The following is a 19285-nucleotide window of genomic DNA, read 5'->3' on the forward strand; positions in this document are numbered from 1 at the left end:
AGACAAAATCATACGTTGGTATCTAACCATATGTTAACTTTGGTGTTCCCACCATATGCAGTGATTCGGACCATAATGTGGCAAGGGCACGCCCAGTAAAACAAACATAGGCCAGCGGCACTGCCTTCATGCGCCTCCACAGCCGTATATGGCCGGTCACTGCCCACCTGACCTAAAGCTCGACTGATTCACGCACCAGCTTTTGTGCAGTGCAAATTCACCACATACCCAGACATCCTAGCACCACCTTGCTCTCCTCTGCAAAGTCAAACCTTTCATCTTCACACAAGTTTCAGACAAATCCCAGGTTCTCTCCCACCTGGATGGAGGTAGCACCCTACTCGCAGGAGGCCCTGATGCCACTTTGGCTCCTCTGAACACGTCTCATCACAGGACTAAGACAATTTGACTACATTAACCCCATCTTCAAGCAACGGGTACCTTTTCAAGCAAGTATGTTGTTGACAGCCTACATCACCCATAAAGCAGTCACAAGCAAAACACCACTCTACCTGGCTGAGAAGCTCAACCTCTCTGTGGGCCAATGCACCTGCAGAAGTCACCACAATGCTAGAGTGGAGAGGAAAAAACTAGGAAACAGGCCCTTTTCTGCTATGCTCCCTATCTCTGGAACATGCTACCAATAAAGGTAACACTGGCCCCCTCCACCTGATGCTTCAGGAAGGACATGTAGACCCTGCTCTTCAAATAACCTCTCGCCAGGAGCTTGACTCCTTCCACCATCTCCCCTCCAGAGCTCCTGAACCCCACTGCTCCCCTTACCCATTCCAGCTACTACTGCTGCACCTGCTTCCTACCTGTAACCCCTTTGGAGCGTCCCCTATGTGCGGTGCTCGGTTGCTTCCCAGAGACGTTTGCTCTTTATAAATTGCATACATATGTACACACATGCATACTGCCATCGTATGCCAGATATAACCTCACATGGCAGGTTTATTTATTTATTTATTTATTTATTTATTTTATTTGTTACACGCCCAGACCCTCAGGTAGCACGGCGTGGTTACAAGACAGCTTAGAGATTGGTCATACATTGTTACAGAGTACAAATTACAACACAGACGGCAAGCTAGTACAACAAGATAGACAATATTTACAGTTTACAGATTTCACTGGCATGTTACACTTTCACGGCGGAATGTCCCTTAGTGCTAATATTGGTTAAATAACCAAGTTTTTAGCAACTTCTTGTAGCAAGGGTAGGAAGATGCTTTTTTGATATTAATGGGGAGGGTGTTCCAGTGTTTAGTGGCTAGAACAGGGAAGCTGCTGCCCCCCGCTCTAGTAGTTTTGTAACAAGGGGATGCCAATAGGAGGTTGTCATTGGATATTAGTGATCTAGTGTATTCTTTTGGGGAAAGAGTATTGTTAAGGTAAGTTGGGCCTTTTTTGGTCAGACATTTATGTGCAATGCAAAGTGTTTTAAAGATAATTCTTGCTTTGATAGGAAGCCAGTGAGCGTCCTTCCTTGTCTTGGAAATGTGGTACGATTTTTTTATTCCTAAGGCTGCTCTTAGGACTTTGTTTTGCAGTAGTTGCATTTTGGAGAGGTTGGTATTGGATGTGCCTAGTAGTAATACATTGCAGTAATCCAATTTCGATAGTACTAAGGCCCTGGCCAAGGTAAGGCAGTTTGCTGGTGTCAGAAATTGTCGGCAGAGAGCAATAAGTTTGGAGGTGTAGGCCGTGGAGGAGGCTAGCGCGTTGATATGTTTAGTCATGGTAAGACTGGCTTCGAGGTAGACTCCTAATGTTTTCGCTTGCTTCAACACTGGAATAAAGGTTCCATCGACATTAATAGCTGAGTAATCTGGGTGGAGAGCCGCTATTTTAGCTGGGGATCCTACGATGAGGACTTCTGTCTTCTCATCATTGAGATAGAGACTATTTAGTGCCATCCAGTTTTGGATGATGACGTAAATTTTGTTGATGGTTGCGGTGTCTTGGTCATAGTTACCCGTGAGTGGTATGAGGATCTGGGTGTCATGTGCAAAATTGGTGTAGATGACACCCATGTCGTCTAATGCTGAGAAAAGGAGTTTGGTGTAAGCGTTGTACAGAGTGGGGGAGAGACATGATCCTTGGGGCACTCCTATGGGGACTGGGATGGGGTTGTCGCTTCTTTGCCTATGGACACTCTGGAGGTGCGATCGGTTAAGAAGGATTTCACCCATGCAGTGGCTTCGCTGGAAAAGTTGAAGTCCCAAGCGAGTGAGGTGCATAGTTTATCATGGTCCACCAGATCAAATGCTGCAGGGAGGTCCAACAGCAGGAGTATGCAGAGTTTCCCGGACTCTGTAATGGCATCCATCTGGATTTTAAGGTCCAAAAGTGCTGTTTCTGTACTATGGTTCGGAATAAAGCCTGATTGTCTGGTGCCGAGGAGCTGATGCGATTCCAGGTGAGTTTGGATTTGATTATAAGCTAGTTTGTCAATGATTTTGAGTAGGAATGGGACCGTGGTTATGGGGCGATAATTAGTCGGAATGGTGGAGTCTAGATTTGTTTTTTTTAGAAGACGGGTAACCCAGGCTTCTTTGATGCAAGCTGGAACTGTATTGGAATTGAAGGAGGAGTTGACAAATTTGGTGATGGTGGGGGTCAAGGTGGAGGCACATGCTTTGATTAGTTTGGCAGTGACGCTGTCTCCTTTGCAATTAGAGGCTTTTAGTTTGGAGATAGTGTCAAATACAAGTTCTTGGGTGACAGGTGTGAAACGGAATAAGGGATTAGGGTTATAGCTGGTGGTGGGGAGGGGGTTAGAGGTGGTGTTGTTTTTATCTGCTAGTAGTAGTCTTTTGGTAATTATTTTGTTCTGGAGCACAGCAATTTTGGAGGCAAGTGCATCTTGTATGGTGGTGCACCATTCTTTGCTGGCATTGGTGGGCGTTTCGGCTGGTAGGGTTTTTTTTTGTTCTCTAAGGATAGAGAAGAGTTCTTTAGAGTCAGAGGCTACATTGCTGATGCAGGCGTTGTAGGAGTTGGCTTTGTGGGAGATGATGGCTTTTTTGTAGGTTTTGTTGGCATCCTTGAAAGCGTTGGCTGAGTCAGGGGTGAGGAGTTTACTATGGGCGTGTTCAAGAGAACGTTTCTTCCTTCTTAGGGTGACTAGTTCTTCGTTGAACCAGGTGTTGGTTTTTCTATTGACACGTCGCATCATAGAACTGCCTGCTACAAGCCAGCAGAGCTAGCCATAGGTATGGCGCTCCATATTCTGACTACAAGTAGAACATAATTTCCTTGGTGTCAGGGGTTTGTTTGAGGGAAATAAAATGCACCCTGGTATTGTGCTTTAGTCAATCTGAATGCTAAGAACACAGGCTATACTTGCCAGTGCAAGCCTACATGTCGAGTAAGTTGGGTTCTATTTTTTTTTTACTGAAAGTATTATTTTTTTAATATTATTTTTTATTTTCGGTTGGGTTCCCCCCCCAATGCCCCATCCCCTATTGTTTTTTACCTATTCCCGACCACCCCCACCCCTTACATATACTTTTCCAACCCCTGCCCCCTATAAATTTCGATTAGTTTTTTCCAGTAAAATATACTCAGAAAAACCACCCGTGAAATTTCACCCATCAATAAAAGAACGCCTTACCGTAAATTGTCGACTGCTACAATCTGCTGCCCCCTTCACTCCCAACTCCTGATTTTTTTCAATGTACCTTCACCAGAGTTTTCCATTTGAACGCTGCTTTCCTGACTGCATTGGTGCCTCGTTAGTCTTCATTACATTGCTGTAATAAAGTCTGAAATGTGGCTCTGCAGTCTGGCAAGCAGGATTGAAGCTGAAGTCTCTGGAACCGGTATATTAGCATCCATGAAAGGCCCCCCTGCCATAGCAAATATGCTAATGGCAATACATACCATCATGGGGGCACTGTCCAGTCCAGCAAAGAGACTGTTCCCTCCAGGGCTCAAGTCGAGGGTACACGCGGAGGGACAGAGTCCACCCACTTTATTCAAAGGGTGGACTCAGTCCCCCCCAGCTAAAAGAGAAACATTGGATGTTCTCCTTGAATTTATGAATTATAGCCAACCTCAGGGATCGAACCACAGTCGTCAGGTTCGCAGGCCAGACACTTCACGTCTGCACTATGTAAACGGATGGAAAATAACAAACAACTAAAGGTGAAATATCCCATTTCGGTACTGCAAGTCCCAGGGAAAACAGTTGTATTGGTTATTGGAGTTTAAAACATTCATACCTTTTAACATTTTCAAAAACACTATTAGAAGGAAAGGTCCTGTCTTGGTTTTGCGTGTGTGTTGATTTTATGAAAGGCAAATGCCATTTGTCCAGTCCAATATGGGTGGGTATGCAAAGCCAATTTAATGAAATGTGCATATTTCACCGTGATATGCTAATTTCTTGTGACATCACATCCCATTGCGTTTGTTGATGAGTCCCCCACTTTAATATTTAGGACTAGACCCCTTGTTCCCTCATTAAGGACCCTCGCCATGCTCATACACCTATTTGGTAGGGGCCTTTTACCACTGCCAGGATGGCTCAAACTGTGTCAATATCACCTATTTTCACCATGACTTGACAAGCTCAATGACGTAACTTTGAAAGAATTAGTGGAGTGAAATATAACAAATGTCCACTCCTTTCACAAAGATAACAAACCCTTTAAAATCAAAGGGAAAATACTAATATGTTGGATAATTCTTATATTTATTTGACTTGCAGCTGATGAAAGAGTTTTTCCCTTTCTGCAACCTTGTCTAGAATCACTTCAGAATTATTATCTAACTCTTTCAAGTTTGCGTTCTTGAGTTCATGAGCGGCAGCACAGGATCTATTGGCATTTCACCTGGTTGTAATTTCTTTTATAGGGTTAGTACCATGCCCTTTTTCTGACCCACACATTTACATTCCAGACCCTGCCACCAGCCACTTTAACAGCAACATGTAGCACTTTGGGCGGGCTTACCACTTTCTGGAATGGGGCACAACCTTTGCCATTATAACTGTATAGCTTAATTTTCACCCAATTCCCTTCACAGGGAACAGGAATGTTCCTGAAATCTCCTTTTGTCATATTGTCCTTCACGTTTCTTAAGGTGCTTGTAATTTGAATTTCACACGCTATTTCTCTTCTTTCACTCAATATGAAAGGAGACAATTTTGTACTAGGTTAAAGCCTTCTCCTGAAAACCAATGGAGATAGCACCATGTAGCTTTGCAGTTTAATTCTGCAGCTCATCAAGGTATTTCATCGAATGCACTTCTGATGAAGCTAATTTTGCAAAGCCATTTTCACACACTGTGGTAATTTTCTTTTCATCCTCCTCACCTGCCCATTATTCTCTGGATGATACAATGTGTAAGGGGCCATCTTATACCCTTAACCAATCCCTATCAATGACACTGATAGAAAAGAAGATGGTTTTGATAAACCATTGAATCAAAGTTGCCATATGTTTCATGGCTAAACTTAGATTTCAATGGGCTGTGTGATAATTAATTATTCAGAGAGATAGAGACATGGCTGTTAGTTCTGTTCTCAGTCTGGAAATGCCAGAGTCCCGATGAAATGCCAGTTTAGCCATGGAACAGATGTAGGCTGTTTTTTAATGGAAAATTAGAAGTGTCCGATCACCCCTTTCCTTTTTCCCTTGAGACCAGTGTACGAGCATTACAGTGGATTTTGTATTTGAGCAATATATTCCCAAAAGCTAATGAGCAGAACTGTCTGTGCCAACCTCAAGAGCCAACTGGTTTGGGTGGTGATCCTGCCATCATAGTTGCCTAGCCGGATGTTATCAAGGCAATACAATCACAAAAACCAAACATGTCTCCTGGCCTTGATATTTGTCAGCGATTTGATAAATAAATTAGGCCTAGAATAAATAAACATGTAAGGCCTTTCTAGCAGAGCAAAAGAACCAAGATGTATGCACTCTGTACATTGTTGGAGATTTCAGGCTCTTGCTTGCTGTCACAATCAAACGGACACTTGTCAGAATGTGCATTTTTCTATCATGTTTAGATATAATGGCACCGCATTTTTATTCAGTTCAGGGCTTTCAATCCAGTTGAAGCTCTTCAGAAGATTACCAAATGTTCCGGCGCATAAGATGACTTTTTAACCCAGGAAAATCTTCTCAAAAGTCGGGGGTCGTCTTATATGCCTGGTGTCGTTTTATTGGGCGGGTATATCCCAAACTCTATGTTTTAACTGGAAAAGTTGGGGTCATTTTATACGCCCAGTCGTCTTATACGCCGGAACATACGGTACTACATTTTATGGTCAGGCCAAATAGCTTTTAAGAAGTTCCATTGAACAGATTATTTGAACCACAGAGGTTTCCCCAACCCCACGACCACTTTAATTCAGGTTTGCGGCTCGAGAGTCGTGGTCAGGAGAAGGTGCCCTTATGAGCCTCTATTTTATGGGGTTTGTGCCCCTGTGGGTATTATTCTCTCAGCTCTGTGCCACTCTACCGACTAAGCTGATCTTCTGGCGACTAAGCTGATCTTCCGGAAGGGGCTGTATCGATTATGCTGCTCTTGTAACAAGTACCTGCCAAGCTCACAAGTGGGGCATGTGGACATTGACAATGTGTGCTTCTCAATGCATTGCGCAAATTGGGCAAACACTGTATGCATGTACTGTCACATTGTGGAAACAGGAACAGTGTGTGCATTACTACAGCATTGCGGAAAATTGACAAATATGTTTACTGCCTAATCATTGTAGAAACTGGTGAAGATGTCAATTACTCTTAATTCTGGGAAGGCTACATTACAGAGTAATTGTTCAAGTTTAACAAATAGGTGTTTTAATTTGGCAATTTGTAAAAGTGGCAAATAGTTACATTAACGTGGCATCGTATAAAGTGGGCAAGAATTATTTTTTTGGGCATGGGGTCAGGACGTTTGCTCTGGCTCAGCCATTAATAGCATGGGAAAAGAAAGTATGTGCAAACGTTTGGATCGGTTTGCAATGGTGACATGGCACAACTATCTATTGACGTTGGTGCTATTATTTTCTGAAGGAAACAGTGTGCAGACTTGGCGCTATTGGGCACTAGAGTGGGGGGGGCAACGTGTGTCACTGTTGGGCATTATCACTGAGTTTGGGGACCACTTCAGAACAAATACTGATTAGTTATCGTGGGGTTTTGTAAGAGGTACAATCGTTTGTCATTACAATCAGTTGCTATGAGCCTCCTTCTGGGGAACTGGTCTGCAACGTATCAGTTAGACACTCATTTTGTGGTTAGTGTCCTTAGAATGGCCTTTACACATCCAGTTTTCAGTGATATTTTGGCCAGTTTTTCTTACAAATGTCCAACATATTTAATCGGGGCAAATTATCCTCAATAATGACTTTACATTCTACCTCGGTCCTACCTTGTTTCTACATGTATCACTGTCAAAATGTTCTTTTGAAATGTGACATTTAGCACTAATTTCTCCTGCAATTGCTTACGTGGAGCCTTTAGCACACTCTGACGGTGTATTTAAATTTCATTCATCAAGTTGCTGGCACAATGTACTATAAAATGCACCATTTTCACAAGAAACCATGACGTTTGGCCCCAAAAGACATATGCCTTTATATCCAATGTAAACCTGAGCAATATTGCAAGTCCAATATGCTCTAAGGATTACATCTGCCACAGATTTCCTAGACATTCGCTGGGGGAGAATGCAAAGAACTCTCATATAAAGATGTCCTGACACAATCCACGTTCCACCTACTTTAATTTCCCAACAATGTGCGTTGCTTTGTACCAGATCATCCAGATGACACTAATTCCCTTAAAAAGTGGGCCCCAAATTCCCATAAAGTTTGGAATGGGTGCAATGCTGCCTAATATTCCTGGTGTGCTGATTTGGGGTGCTCAATGTCCTGTTACATTTCCTGAACATTTATTTGGTAAAAACAAATAAAACCCTGTAAAGATCTGTTGAAATCTCATTCAGTTATGTCTGTATGTGCTTGTCCAATTAATTTTGGAAGCTATAATGTACCTCTTGGAAATTGCTTAGGCTGATAGACCCCTCATAACCTTCTCCCTTAATCATATCTATTATCTTTGTTATGGACTGTGATTTAAAAGACGCCAGTTGCCTGTAATCGAGTTTAGGGCTAAAGAAAAAAAATCAACATAGGCCTTGCGTGTTTTACAATCTGACTATACCGAACACTATCTAGCCACAAGCACACCTCCTATCTGCCATTTTGTTTCCTTGTTTCAACAGGGATCATGCATCCCAAAAATACGTTTGAATTCAACATCTGCCTGCTTAGATATGTATGTGGAATATTGAGGGATTGGTGATATTGAATAGGGTCTGATTACAGTTCAATGTGTAGATGCAAGGCACCTATTTTTCTAATGCTTCGCCCTGTTCTCTTTAGATTGGTGCGCCATCTTCCAAGCCTAAAAAGATGATTTGGATGGACTGTGGGATACATGCTAGGGAATGGATCGCTCCTGCGTACTGTCAGTGGTTTGTAAAAGAGGTGAGTCCCCTTTTTTAATGCGATAGCTGACCAACCTTTTTTTTTTTATTCATGGGTAATGTCAATGCTGCTTTTGGGGGATTTTAGAGATGATGAGGCTTATCGTGCCAAAAATGTGTTTCACTGTGTTATCCAGATGTGCTTGACCCCTGGACACCTCAAAATGACTGTGCAAGATGTGGGATCTTGCTGACTAATGGAGACTTAAGGTCCCTAATCTATGGGACAAATGGCTTTGAGCTAGACGTATGCAAATTTATATCACATAGGGGTGGCTCAGGAATTGATCAGATATTTGTTTCCGTTGAATATTAGTATCATGGACTAGATATGGAGGCAATGAAGAGAATATAAAGTGACAATGTTTCACTTCTGCGTGTACAATTAAATACTTTTTTGCCCCAGGTCTGTCATGTGATTATATTGTTGGGACTGATAGTTGATTAATATTTTCAAGAAATGGTAGTCCTGCTAAATTTTTTAGTTTAATCTAAGACATTGGAGGTCATTATGAGTAAGCCGTTGTAGGAAAAATGTCAGTAAAATTACTTACTCCGAGTCTGCCGGTAGGGGCAGTGAACTATTAGCAGGACCGATCTGCCGGGAGTTCAGGCCCCTACCAGCAGAGAAATCACTGACAACGGTGCCGGTGCTTCATGGTTTGACTCAATGCAATGGAAACCTACTGCCGTTGTCGGTGCCTGTAATATCCCAGTAACACCAGGATATCGAGCGCTGGTAAGGGTAAGGCGAGTCTGACGGTAACCCGCTGGTAGCACCGGCGGGTTACCAGCAGACTCGTAATGAGGCCCATTGTCTGCCACAGCTTGTTAAAAGAATAGCACTCATTTTAGAGCTCCTACCAGGTAGTGTATTTACTACTGAATTTCAGAGGCTAAAAGATTCCCTGATAACACTTCTGATCCAGCAGGAAACTGTTCTGGCAAAGACACCATGTAGGATCTCTCTCGCACTGTCTACTCACCGATGGGAACACTGAATGAGTTGTGTGACCGTTAGAATAGTGGCTCAGGTGCTTCATGAAGGAACACCATGTTAATTAGGACTTATTTCTACCAATTGAGTATAAAGTAGGAAGCATATAACAGGGATTGGGAAGAATTTAATTGGTTCCATTCAAACCAATAGCACCTTGCCATTTTGGGCACCAGTGAATTGGGATGTTAAATGTCTTGAAACAATATATGAACGTTCAATGAACACAGACGCATTACTTTCTGCATTCTCGTAACATGTGTGTTCTGCTCTGTTGTACTGAATCCCCTATATTAATTCCCAAAGTTGAACCTGATGGTAATGACATAAACAGCAGTGCCAAACCATCTATCCTTGATCTTTCCACTACTGACCTCAGTTACACAAATGAGTTACCTGTTTTAGCCATGTTCATTTTGCAGGATATCTCTATCACCCTGTCATAGCTGCATCAGAAAACCGCGGCAAGCCCTGTCCACATATTTGATGAAGCTTGAAATCTGGGTGTCTAAAGTGTTATGAATTGGTGGTTCAATTTTAAAGGCGTAATTTCAGTATCCGGTAATAAGGCCAACGTTTTTCAAATTCTTTATAAAGGCAAGTGAGCATTCCTTAGAAACTAGAGGTCTCTATTGCTTATGAATATATTTAAATATCAGATGGAAAAATCAGATGTTACAAAATGGGCACAACAGTCAATGACCGGTTTGGTAGTTAGTAGGGATGAGGGAAATTTCAGTTGCAAAAGCAATAGAGGCAGGTTCCAATTCCACCACCACTCCTTGGAACTCCTGGCAACCCACCTGCCAAAATCCACCAGAGTTGCATTAAAACATTTTAGCTATTCGGGAGGCCGGACAGTTCTGCACGCTTTGATTGGCTTGGGTCAAAGAACTCAAAACAGTTGCAACTCCACAAGCAAAGCACATTAAGAGCACTGCTGCACTTCTTGTATCACAACATCTTGAGCTGATGTCCATGCCACCATCAGACTTGAGATGCAACACAGCATCTTGAACTGGTACAATACTTCATGAACATAAACAACCCCAATGACCAGCCCTGCACCATGCTTGGAATTTGACCTCAGTGTTTTTGGTCAACGTCACATCCATGAAATGACGTGCATGGATAGAATCCAGCATGGCTTACACCATAGAAGGCGGGTGTATCAATGATTCAAACAAAGCATGGAATGTTAAACCAAATCAGAACAAAGGGACATCCCCTTTTCCAAAGGTCTGCTCATTTCCTTTGTCCCTTAGATTGGGATTCCTCTTTTCAGATTTTTAAACAAAGTGTGCTGTGTCTCTGAATAGTATTTGTAGCACAGCGCTTCTCACACAAGCGCCCCTGTCATCTGGTTGGTGGAGGTTCTAAGCAATGTCATTCTCTTCTTTCTGAAGTGCTTCGAAGCAGGCTCACAGCCGGGCATTTGCCTTGTGTTGACCTGTGTAGAGCATTGACATGTCAGGATATCTTGCCTCTATAACAGAGCAAAATGTTCTGCAAACACTAGGGCTTGTCACATTTTTCAAATATAATAGGATTTGTGTTGATGCCTAAAAGGTCCAAATGATACACCAATGCTTCGCTTGAACTTCTAAGGGAAGCCAAGTAGCTCAAATATGGCCAGGTGACTTGAATGATAAGTGACAGGCTGCAACTCAGTCCATCAGGTTGTGTGACTAAGGAGAAGTGAGCCATGTGTTACATGAATACAGGGCATCCAATGGACTACCCAGGCAAATTATCATGTGTATTCTTGTATTTGCTGCATGCTTGGCGACAGCGTACTGGTAATGCTTATCTTAGCCCCACCATTTGGAAAGACTGCATACAAAAAGCAATCCTCCGTAAGAGGCAGGAACTCAAAGCACAGGTGCCAAGAGGTAATAACACCCTGCACCAACAGGAGCCATGGCAGAAGGCACCATGATCAAACATGACTCCTTTACATTTGGATATGATGCATAAACAGAAAGAGCTGGCCATGAAGCCGACAGTCCAAGATGCTCAGCTCCCCGGCATCAAGGTAATGACATGTGTGAGGGTATGGCATCTCCTTGTTTGATACAGGGGACACGAGCAACTCCCATGGATGGCAGATATGGGAGATGAAACCGTGCAGTACAGTGCTGGGTGACAGGCTGCTGTACAGGAGGAAGACCTCGCAGTAAAGTGCTGGGTGACAGGCTGCTGTACAGGAGGAAGACATTGCCGTAAAGTGCTGGGTGACAGACTGCTATACAGAAGGAAGACCTTGCAGTAAAGTGATGGGTGACAGACTGCTATAAGGAAGACTTTGCAGTAAAGTGCTGGGTGACAGACTACTGTACAAAAGGAAGACCTTGCCATAAAGTGCTGGGTGACAGACTGCTGTACAGAAGGAAGACCTTGCAGTAAAATGCTGGATGACAGACTGCTGTAAAGGAGGAATATCTTGCAGTAAAGTTCTGGGTGATAAACATCTGTACAGAAGGAAGACCTTGCAATAAAGTGCTGGGTGACAGACTACTGTACAGAAGGAAGACCTTGCCATAAAGTGCTGGGTGACAGACTGCTGTACAGAAGGAAGACCTTGCAGTAAAATGCTGGATGACAAGACTGCTGTAAAGGAGGAATATCTTGCAGTAAAGTTCTGGGTGACAAACATCTGTACAGAAGGAAGACCTTGCAGTAAAGTGTCGGGTGACTGACTGCTGTAAAGGAGGAGCTGAGGTTGCATAATGGGGCTGTGGTTGGGATGTGCCTGCATAATAGGGCTAAGGCTAGAATTATGTGTAGCTGACACTGTTAATAACGATTAGAGTAAAGTTAGCAGAGTGCACAGCCTAGCTTAGCTTCTATAGGATGATGGATTTGCAGCAGAAATAAGAAATTATTGACAATAGAAAATCGGGATTTAACCGCTAGTGGAGTTCTTATAATGCACATAGCCATTGATACAAATTCTGTTTAGCCGTTGTTGGCTATTTCATGCATTGTGATTGGGGATGTGTACACAGCCTGACATTATTCCTCTGTCTTTTCTCTTTTAGATGTTACAGAATAAAGAAAGTGACCCCAAAATACAGAAGATCCTCCAGGCCATTGACATCTACATTGTGCCGGTGCTCAACATTGATGGCTATATATACTCTTGGACAACGGTAACTATGCAAAGCCCTACAGTATTTTAAAAGAGTACCCACTGCTTTGAGTCTAAATAGGTGATGTGTAACAAAGGAAATAAGGGTGCCCTAACCAGGATGTGCTCTGCCAAACACTATTGATACTCAGCACACAATAATAAAGCCAACTGGCACACAATGGATTTATTTATTTTACATTTTTAAAGCGCTCACATAGCCCACGGGCCTCGAGGCGCTGTTACAGGAATTGTTTGTTTTTTAGTTGCATAATGGTTTTTTTTGTCTTAGTTGCATATTTATAACGCACTTAAATACCCAGAGGTTTCCAAGCGTGATCCCAATGATTGAACCTGTGTTGCTTCGTGTCATCTTGCTTCCAAGGTGAGCACGTTGCCGCTGAGCTATCCTCAATGAAACACTGACCAGAATTGTCTCGGGTTCTGCTTTTTAATGACATATGGTGGTCCTCCAACAGCCAGTTAACTTTATCATTGTGCACTCAGTATCAGTAATGTACCCACGGGGGGTGCTTTAAAGGGCCCTTTAAATCAGTAACATGTCATACAAGGATGGGGATGCAGAATAACTCTTACACCAAATAATAAGACCAACTCAATAAGTTGGCAAAAAATCTCCTCCGACTGTATTATTTTCAATTGTCTAAAACAGAGTTACAACGGACATCAACAGACGTTCGCTCGAGCTCTCAATCATTTTGCATAAACACACATTTAAATACTAAAACGTCATCATACATGAGGTCATACTACGTGGCAAACTATGAAAACCTACGGGGGGTTTTGAGTGGCTTAAGGGGAACATCTAAGTATACGTTCTTTAAGGGATCGGGTTGTGATTGGGTCTTTACAGTCAGTTGGACAATTTATGCCCAACCCTAGTGCAAGTCATCTTCATCAGTTACTAGATACTCATTACATCATTGCCTATCGAACTATAAGTCCCTTCGTTATATGGCCCACTACAATTGGCTGGCACACTTGTATGATTCTGGAACATTTGGCTCACTAGCTGCACGTAAGCTGGTACCCCAGGTGCCAGTGGGTGGACTTGACCGTGTCTCCCGACCTAATTAGCCCAACATCTCTCATCGCTCATTCCGTCTGCCATTCAGATTGTCTTTGAACTTGTCCTTGCAAAGTATCCTTGCTCCTGAGAATAAAAGGGAGTATAGGCACACTCTTATGATAGTTCTGGTCAGCACGCCCATCTCCTATTTCCATCCTTGACTCACGTGACAGGAGACCGTATTTCGGCCTGTTTTGCAGCATTTAATTGTCTTGAATTAATAAACTTGACACTCATGGTGTTCTTTCTTGCACCTTAACAAGGGCTGATTCAGCTTCTCACGTTCACTGTTCTTCAAGGATAGATAACCGGTTCTTGGCCGCTCTATCTTTTGACACCAGGCCAGACAGCTATTTCAGGCCTTTCCTTGATCTTCAGCTGTTTCCTTATTGCGACACAGCTTTCCGATCCTTCTTTCTTCACGGGTCTAAGCTTGCTAAATGTGTGACACCGATGTCCAGATTCTATATAATGACAGCACCGCCTGCAGTCTATTCACTATATATTAACTAGCCTTTAAGATCACTTAGTCTACTTGCGTTGCTGCATCTATACAGTTATAAAACGGCTTGTATGTTCAACAGTGCTCTTCAGACGTAGAATCTTCATTCCGCATATGAAAGTTTACTCGATTCTTTACTTCGTCATCAGATTCTACAAGGTCTGTGCATCTCCTTCTTAGACCATTCTTCTCAGTGCGTCACGCTCATTTCTTGTGACATCACCAGCCTCTTTTCTTCTCGTCTTCATATTCCTTTGGGGCTCTCCAAGAGATTGTCATCTCTACCGGTGTACATCATATAGGGTCTTCATAATGGATACCTTTTCTTGATGTTTCTCCGTGGAATAGGCACCATCACTGGTGTTGTGCATGTCGCGGTTTCTGGTTTCCAACATTTAGGCAGGATGGGGGCGGGACTTCCTGCAGAGGCATTCAGCTGCTCCTCTACAATAGTGTTTGGCAGAGCACAACCTGGTTAGGGTACACTTGTTTCCATGAGAGTCTTTTTTGTGAGACCAGGCTAGCTCACATTTGTGTCCAAACCTCTGCTGCCTGCCACTTGTAAGGTTTCCATTTAGCAGATTAGCTCGAACCACTGAAAGCAAATTTATGCTGATGGAACAGGATCTACGTGATTACTATGCAGCGCAAAATTGCGAATCTGAAAATACTGAATTCCAAAATCATGCTGCGCAGTGATTCCATAGATCACTTTTCAGGCATCCCTCATCTCCCTACCCACCCACTTACCTTTTGAACTGCACATACAGAAGTGTACCACCAACTCTCCTCTATCCCTGCAGCGTCAGTTCCCTATCACTAACGTGGGTCAGAGCTGGGGCCGCAGGATCCCTTTTTCAGTGTTTTTATTTTTTTAATGTCCCCTGATTCCAATATCATGGAAGCTGAGGGACACCCCCACAACTCCCGAAGCCCATGATGCCGAACAAGGGAAGCGAATGACAGCATCCCATGTGTGTCATTTTTGTGTTTGACTGCATGTTGTCTGTTATGTATCTGCTTCTCAGGTCCTCAGAATATTTAAAACAATTTCTCAACAGAGGGCACAATATGGGAGGTAAAATAAATACAGATACAGGCTGCAACCTCACCTAAGCCCTAGGCTTACAGCGAAGTAATGGTTATGAGAGGACCACTGAGATGTTCACATGATTTCAGAGGTCACCAAACACACTTTTCAAAGTTGTTTCATACTAGTGGAGTCACAAATATAATCCCTTATGCACGTTATACAGAAATACTATAATTTGATTTCTTAAGTTTGTCTCATTGGGGACAAACTGATGAATACATATTAAAGTGTGTCCGTCCCATGTTCTGTCTAGGTTAGGGTGCTGCAGCCTTTTAATTTATTGTACAAAAATTAGATTATTACAAAATGGATATACAAACATGAAAAAAGAAATTGACCATTCCACATTTCAACATAGCATAATCATTTTCAACATCTATTTCATCATATTACAACATAAAACCTCATAATACCAACCAATATATTGGTTGCAGCAAGATTCCATAAAATGGATCACTTTCTCAGTCAATGACCTTTCAACTCTCGCAGTGAGGTACTGGAATTTTCTTTAGATCCAAATTGTCTTGAATAACATTCAAAAGTTGAATCAATTTAAGCAATAGCTTTCGATTAGAACCCCACATACAATTTTCCCATAAGCTTTCTCTGTTCAACCAGGATGACAGGGATAGATAAGGTCCAAACATCCTATATATAAAGGCTTAAAAAAACTCACAATATATGGTCAAATGCTATAGGGATTCAAGTACAGAGGTTTGTACACAGAATCAGCATCTGCCAGGAGTTGGATTCTCCTCCTCCACGTTCCAGAATTGAATCCTTTCATTTGATACAGTTTAAAGCGCATATACATCTTACGCAACCGATTACATGGAGACATCTCCAAATAACTAGGTCTCTCAACCCATTTTCTGCGAAATTTTGCATATTCATAGTATGCCTTGCTCTTCCAATTTGATCTAACATTAAGCACTAATAATTCTTCTGAAACTTGCGCTTACAGGACTGAAGACCAGCAATAAGGTCTTCCTTGCTGATCAAGGCAGACTGCAAGATTACTTCCATTTTGTTTTCAAATTTTACCATAGATGGAACAGAGCCTTCCCTCAACATAAATGGAAAAGTCTTCATAAAAGGATTGTTTCGGAGGGGCAAACATTTTCACATAGGTATTCAACATGCACCAGTGTCATTTGACCGAAAGGCGTAAATTCCCCAATTCATGTCAAATAAGCACATTCGGGATTCAAAGCGCTAGACCAAGTACCTGCTTCCACCTTCTACCCTGTATCATATCAAGAAACCCCTCCATCTCCAAGAGACAGATATCAAGTGCATATAGAAATATGGGTTCTACTTTTAGGAGATAATATTTTAAACAGGGGAGAACAGAGAATTGACAATACTTGTTAAAAATGATCTTCATCTGAGAGGTGAGCGACTTCGCTTTTACATTAAGAAGATCTTTCCACATAGATATGAAGTAAGTATTTGCAAGTGTATAACCGAGATAACGAATCAAGGGCATCTGCGGAATACACACTCCATTCAAACACCAATTGAATTTAGCGATTTTCTTCTTGCCTTCTGCAAATGAAATAATAAATGATTTAGTCTGATTAATTTGGAGATTATTTTTTCGGGCAAAACTGAAAAATAAATTCTGTTTTGTCTGAAGCCCAAAAGGAGTGCGATCCAAAAACATAAGATCGTCAGCAACTCCAATCCAATTAAGCGCCAGTCGAACCAGTTTGACAGGGAATATGACATTCTCACTCCAATCAGCATCCATGTCTAGTAAATAGAGATTAAACAGGACTGCATCAAGATTGCAGCCCTGTTTAAATCCAATCTCAGTAGAGAAATCCAATCTCAGTAGAGATTGGAACAGTTACAGCCCCATTCATTGTCAACCTTATTTGATAAGAGGTGTTTTGGTGTAAGAGTGCAATGATCGCCACCAGATCTAGAGGAAAGCCCAGATTAATCATCTTCTCCCAAAGCACATCTCTATTCATTGTGTCAAATGCAGCCGTAAAATCAAGGGCTGCCATGTAAATAGGGCCTGTTCTTGAATGTTTAGAGTGTTCGTATAAATGAGCCATAATAGATGCGTTGAGAGGGCAACCCATATGTTTTCTAAAACCCACTTGAAAGCGTGGCAACAGCTTTAAGTGCGATATATAAGACTGGATTACATCTAAAATCAAAAGAGTAAAGATTTTGGCCGCAGCATCCATCAAAGCGATGGGCCTGCAGCCTTTTAGCTATCCAGATGTTTTGGACTACAACTCCCATTGGTCCTGTAAAAGCAAAAGGAAATATCGAGGCTGAGTACCCCAAAAGGAAATATACCAAACACGGGCTTATAAAGATTCTCGGATCTTTATTCCAAAAACTGTACAGTTAACAAAGAAACAAAATCAGATCTGAAACAGATAGCTATCTGGCCCTCAGTACATCACAGCGAATACCAGCCTTTCGGTGTGATAAGTGAGAGGTACTGGACATCTAAATATTCACATCTTTTATACAGTTTTCAACCACAATGTCCAGCCCCTCTGCAAGGTAATAAGTATCGGTCTAGAGTTCGTGCCGAGTTCACCTCTCGTTAGTCCACCTATATGCATGTGGATTACTTCCAGTTTATATAACAACAAGTCACAACAGCAACAGCGTATCTTTGGTTTTAACATTAAGCCTTAGTACATGTCTTATTCAATGTAGTTCAACAAGTGTTCACATTCAGTATTTAAACAACATTGTATTTGATGTATGTCCGCGGATCGGACTTGTTGGCGCAGGTAATCCTTTATCTACAGGTCAAATGTAGGACAAGGTCTCATTACATGACCCAAACATTAAGCCTACGGGCAGGTTAGACATTAACCTATGTAAAGGTCAGAACGGCTAAGGTTACGAGCAGGAGAACACTGTCCACCATTTTAGAATACAGAGTGACTTTGGAGTAGAAATCAAAATGGCAGATGGACCTAAAAGGGCGGCTAAGTCAATCTAAGGTCAGAACTTTGTAACACGGATTTCTTCGCAGAGCGACTGGGCTTAGGCCAATATATACAATAAAGGAGGCACAATATGATATCCCGTTTGACAGTCCTAGCGATCATAGTCAATACTGCAGGATCATCAGAGTTGTAGTTCAAAACATCTGGAGACCCACAGTTTGCAGCATCCTGCTCAGGGAGTAACTCCTCCGCTCAGAATACCATCACATTATCGAGACCATCATGAGCAACGTTGTGGTCTGTTCATTGAAGCTCCACTGTGAGAAATAGGCTATTCCTGCGAAATCAGATATTGGGATCTCCCAGTCACGACAATTGCTGGGAACCAGTCTATGGGTAATTCAGAACAATTATCCTGAATTGAGTGATCTATGTGTGAATCATTAATGCATAACTGCAGAATAGCTAAATCCAATATTATTATCACACTGAGGCCCTCATTACGTGTTTGGCGGTAACCATGCCGTTATTGGTGGCATGGCTGCCACCGAAATCGCGTCAGGGTCCGGGTCCTCGGAATGAGGACTTACCGGGCCATTCCGAGTTCGGAAGGCCCGGTAATTCCTCCCTCCAAGGATGCGGACACGGTCCTTCCCCATTCCCATTCAGCCCCTATAGGGCTGAATGGGAATGGGGGAGGGAGCAAACAACGGGCCATTACGAGATGGCCCCTTGTTTGCTCCCTCTTCCCCTCACGGGCCCTGGTAAGCACGCTTGGTTTTCCCAGGTGTGCTTACCGTGTCCCGCGAGGGAAACTCGTAATGCGGCGGTACGGAGTGAATGGCGCCGGCACCTTTTACGGCGCCGTTCACTCCATACCGCCAGGGTCATAATGAGGCCCTGAATGCGTAAAATATTCTCACAGCACTAGAAAATATATTCCAGTAGATGTGTCTGTTTTGAGAAACAATCGCCAGGTTTCATGTGAAAAATCCAGTAAAATAACACACTGATTATGGGTCTCAGACACAATTTAATCG

General features: G+C 42.6%; 1 protein-coding gene across 1 annotated transcript in view; it reads left to right on the plus strand.

Moving 5' to 3' along the window:
* Positions 1-19285, plus strand: part of LOC138487396 (carboxypeptidase O-like) — a 309025-nt gene that overhangs the window by 181196 nt on the left and 108544 nt on the right. The window contains exons 8-9 of the mRNA XM_069613965.1: positions 8403-8507; positions 12545-12655. Of these exons, the coding sequence (XP_069470066.1) occupies positions 8403-8507; positions 12545-12655 (216 nt within the window). The remainder of the gene's footprint in view (positions 1-8402; positions 8508-12544; positions 12656-19285) is intronic.

This window comes from Ambystoma mexicanum, chromosome 9 (assembly GCF_040938575.1).
Source record: "Ambystoma mexicanum isolate Mex_15411 chromosome 9, UKY_AmexF1_1, whole genome shotgun sequence".
In the NCBI taxonomy this organism is placed as follows: domain Eukaryota; kingdom Metazoa; phylum Chordata; class Amphibia; order Caudata; family Ambystomatidae; genus Ambystoma; species Ambystoma mexicanum.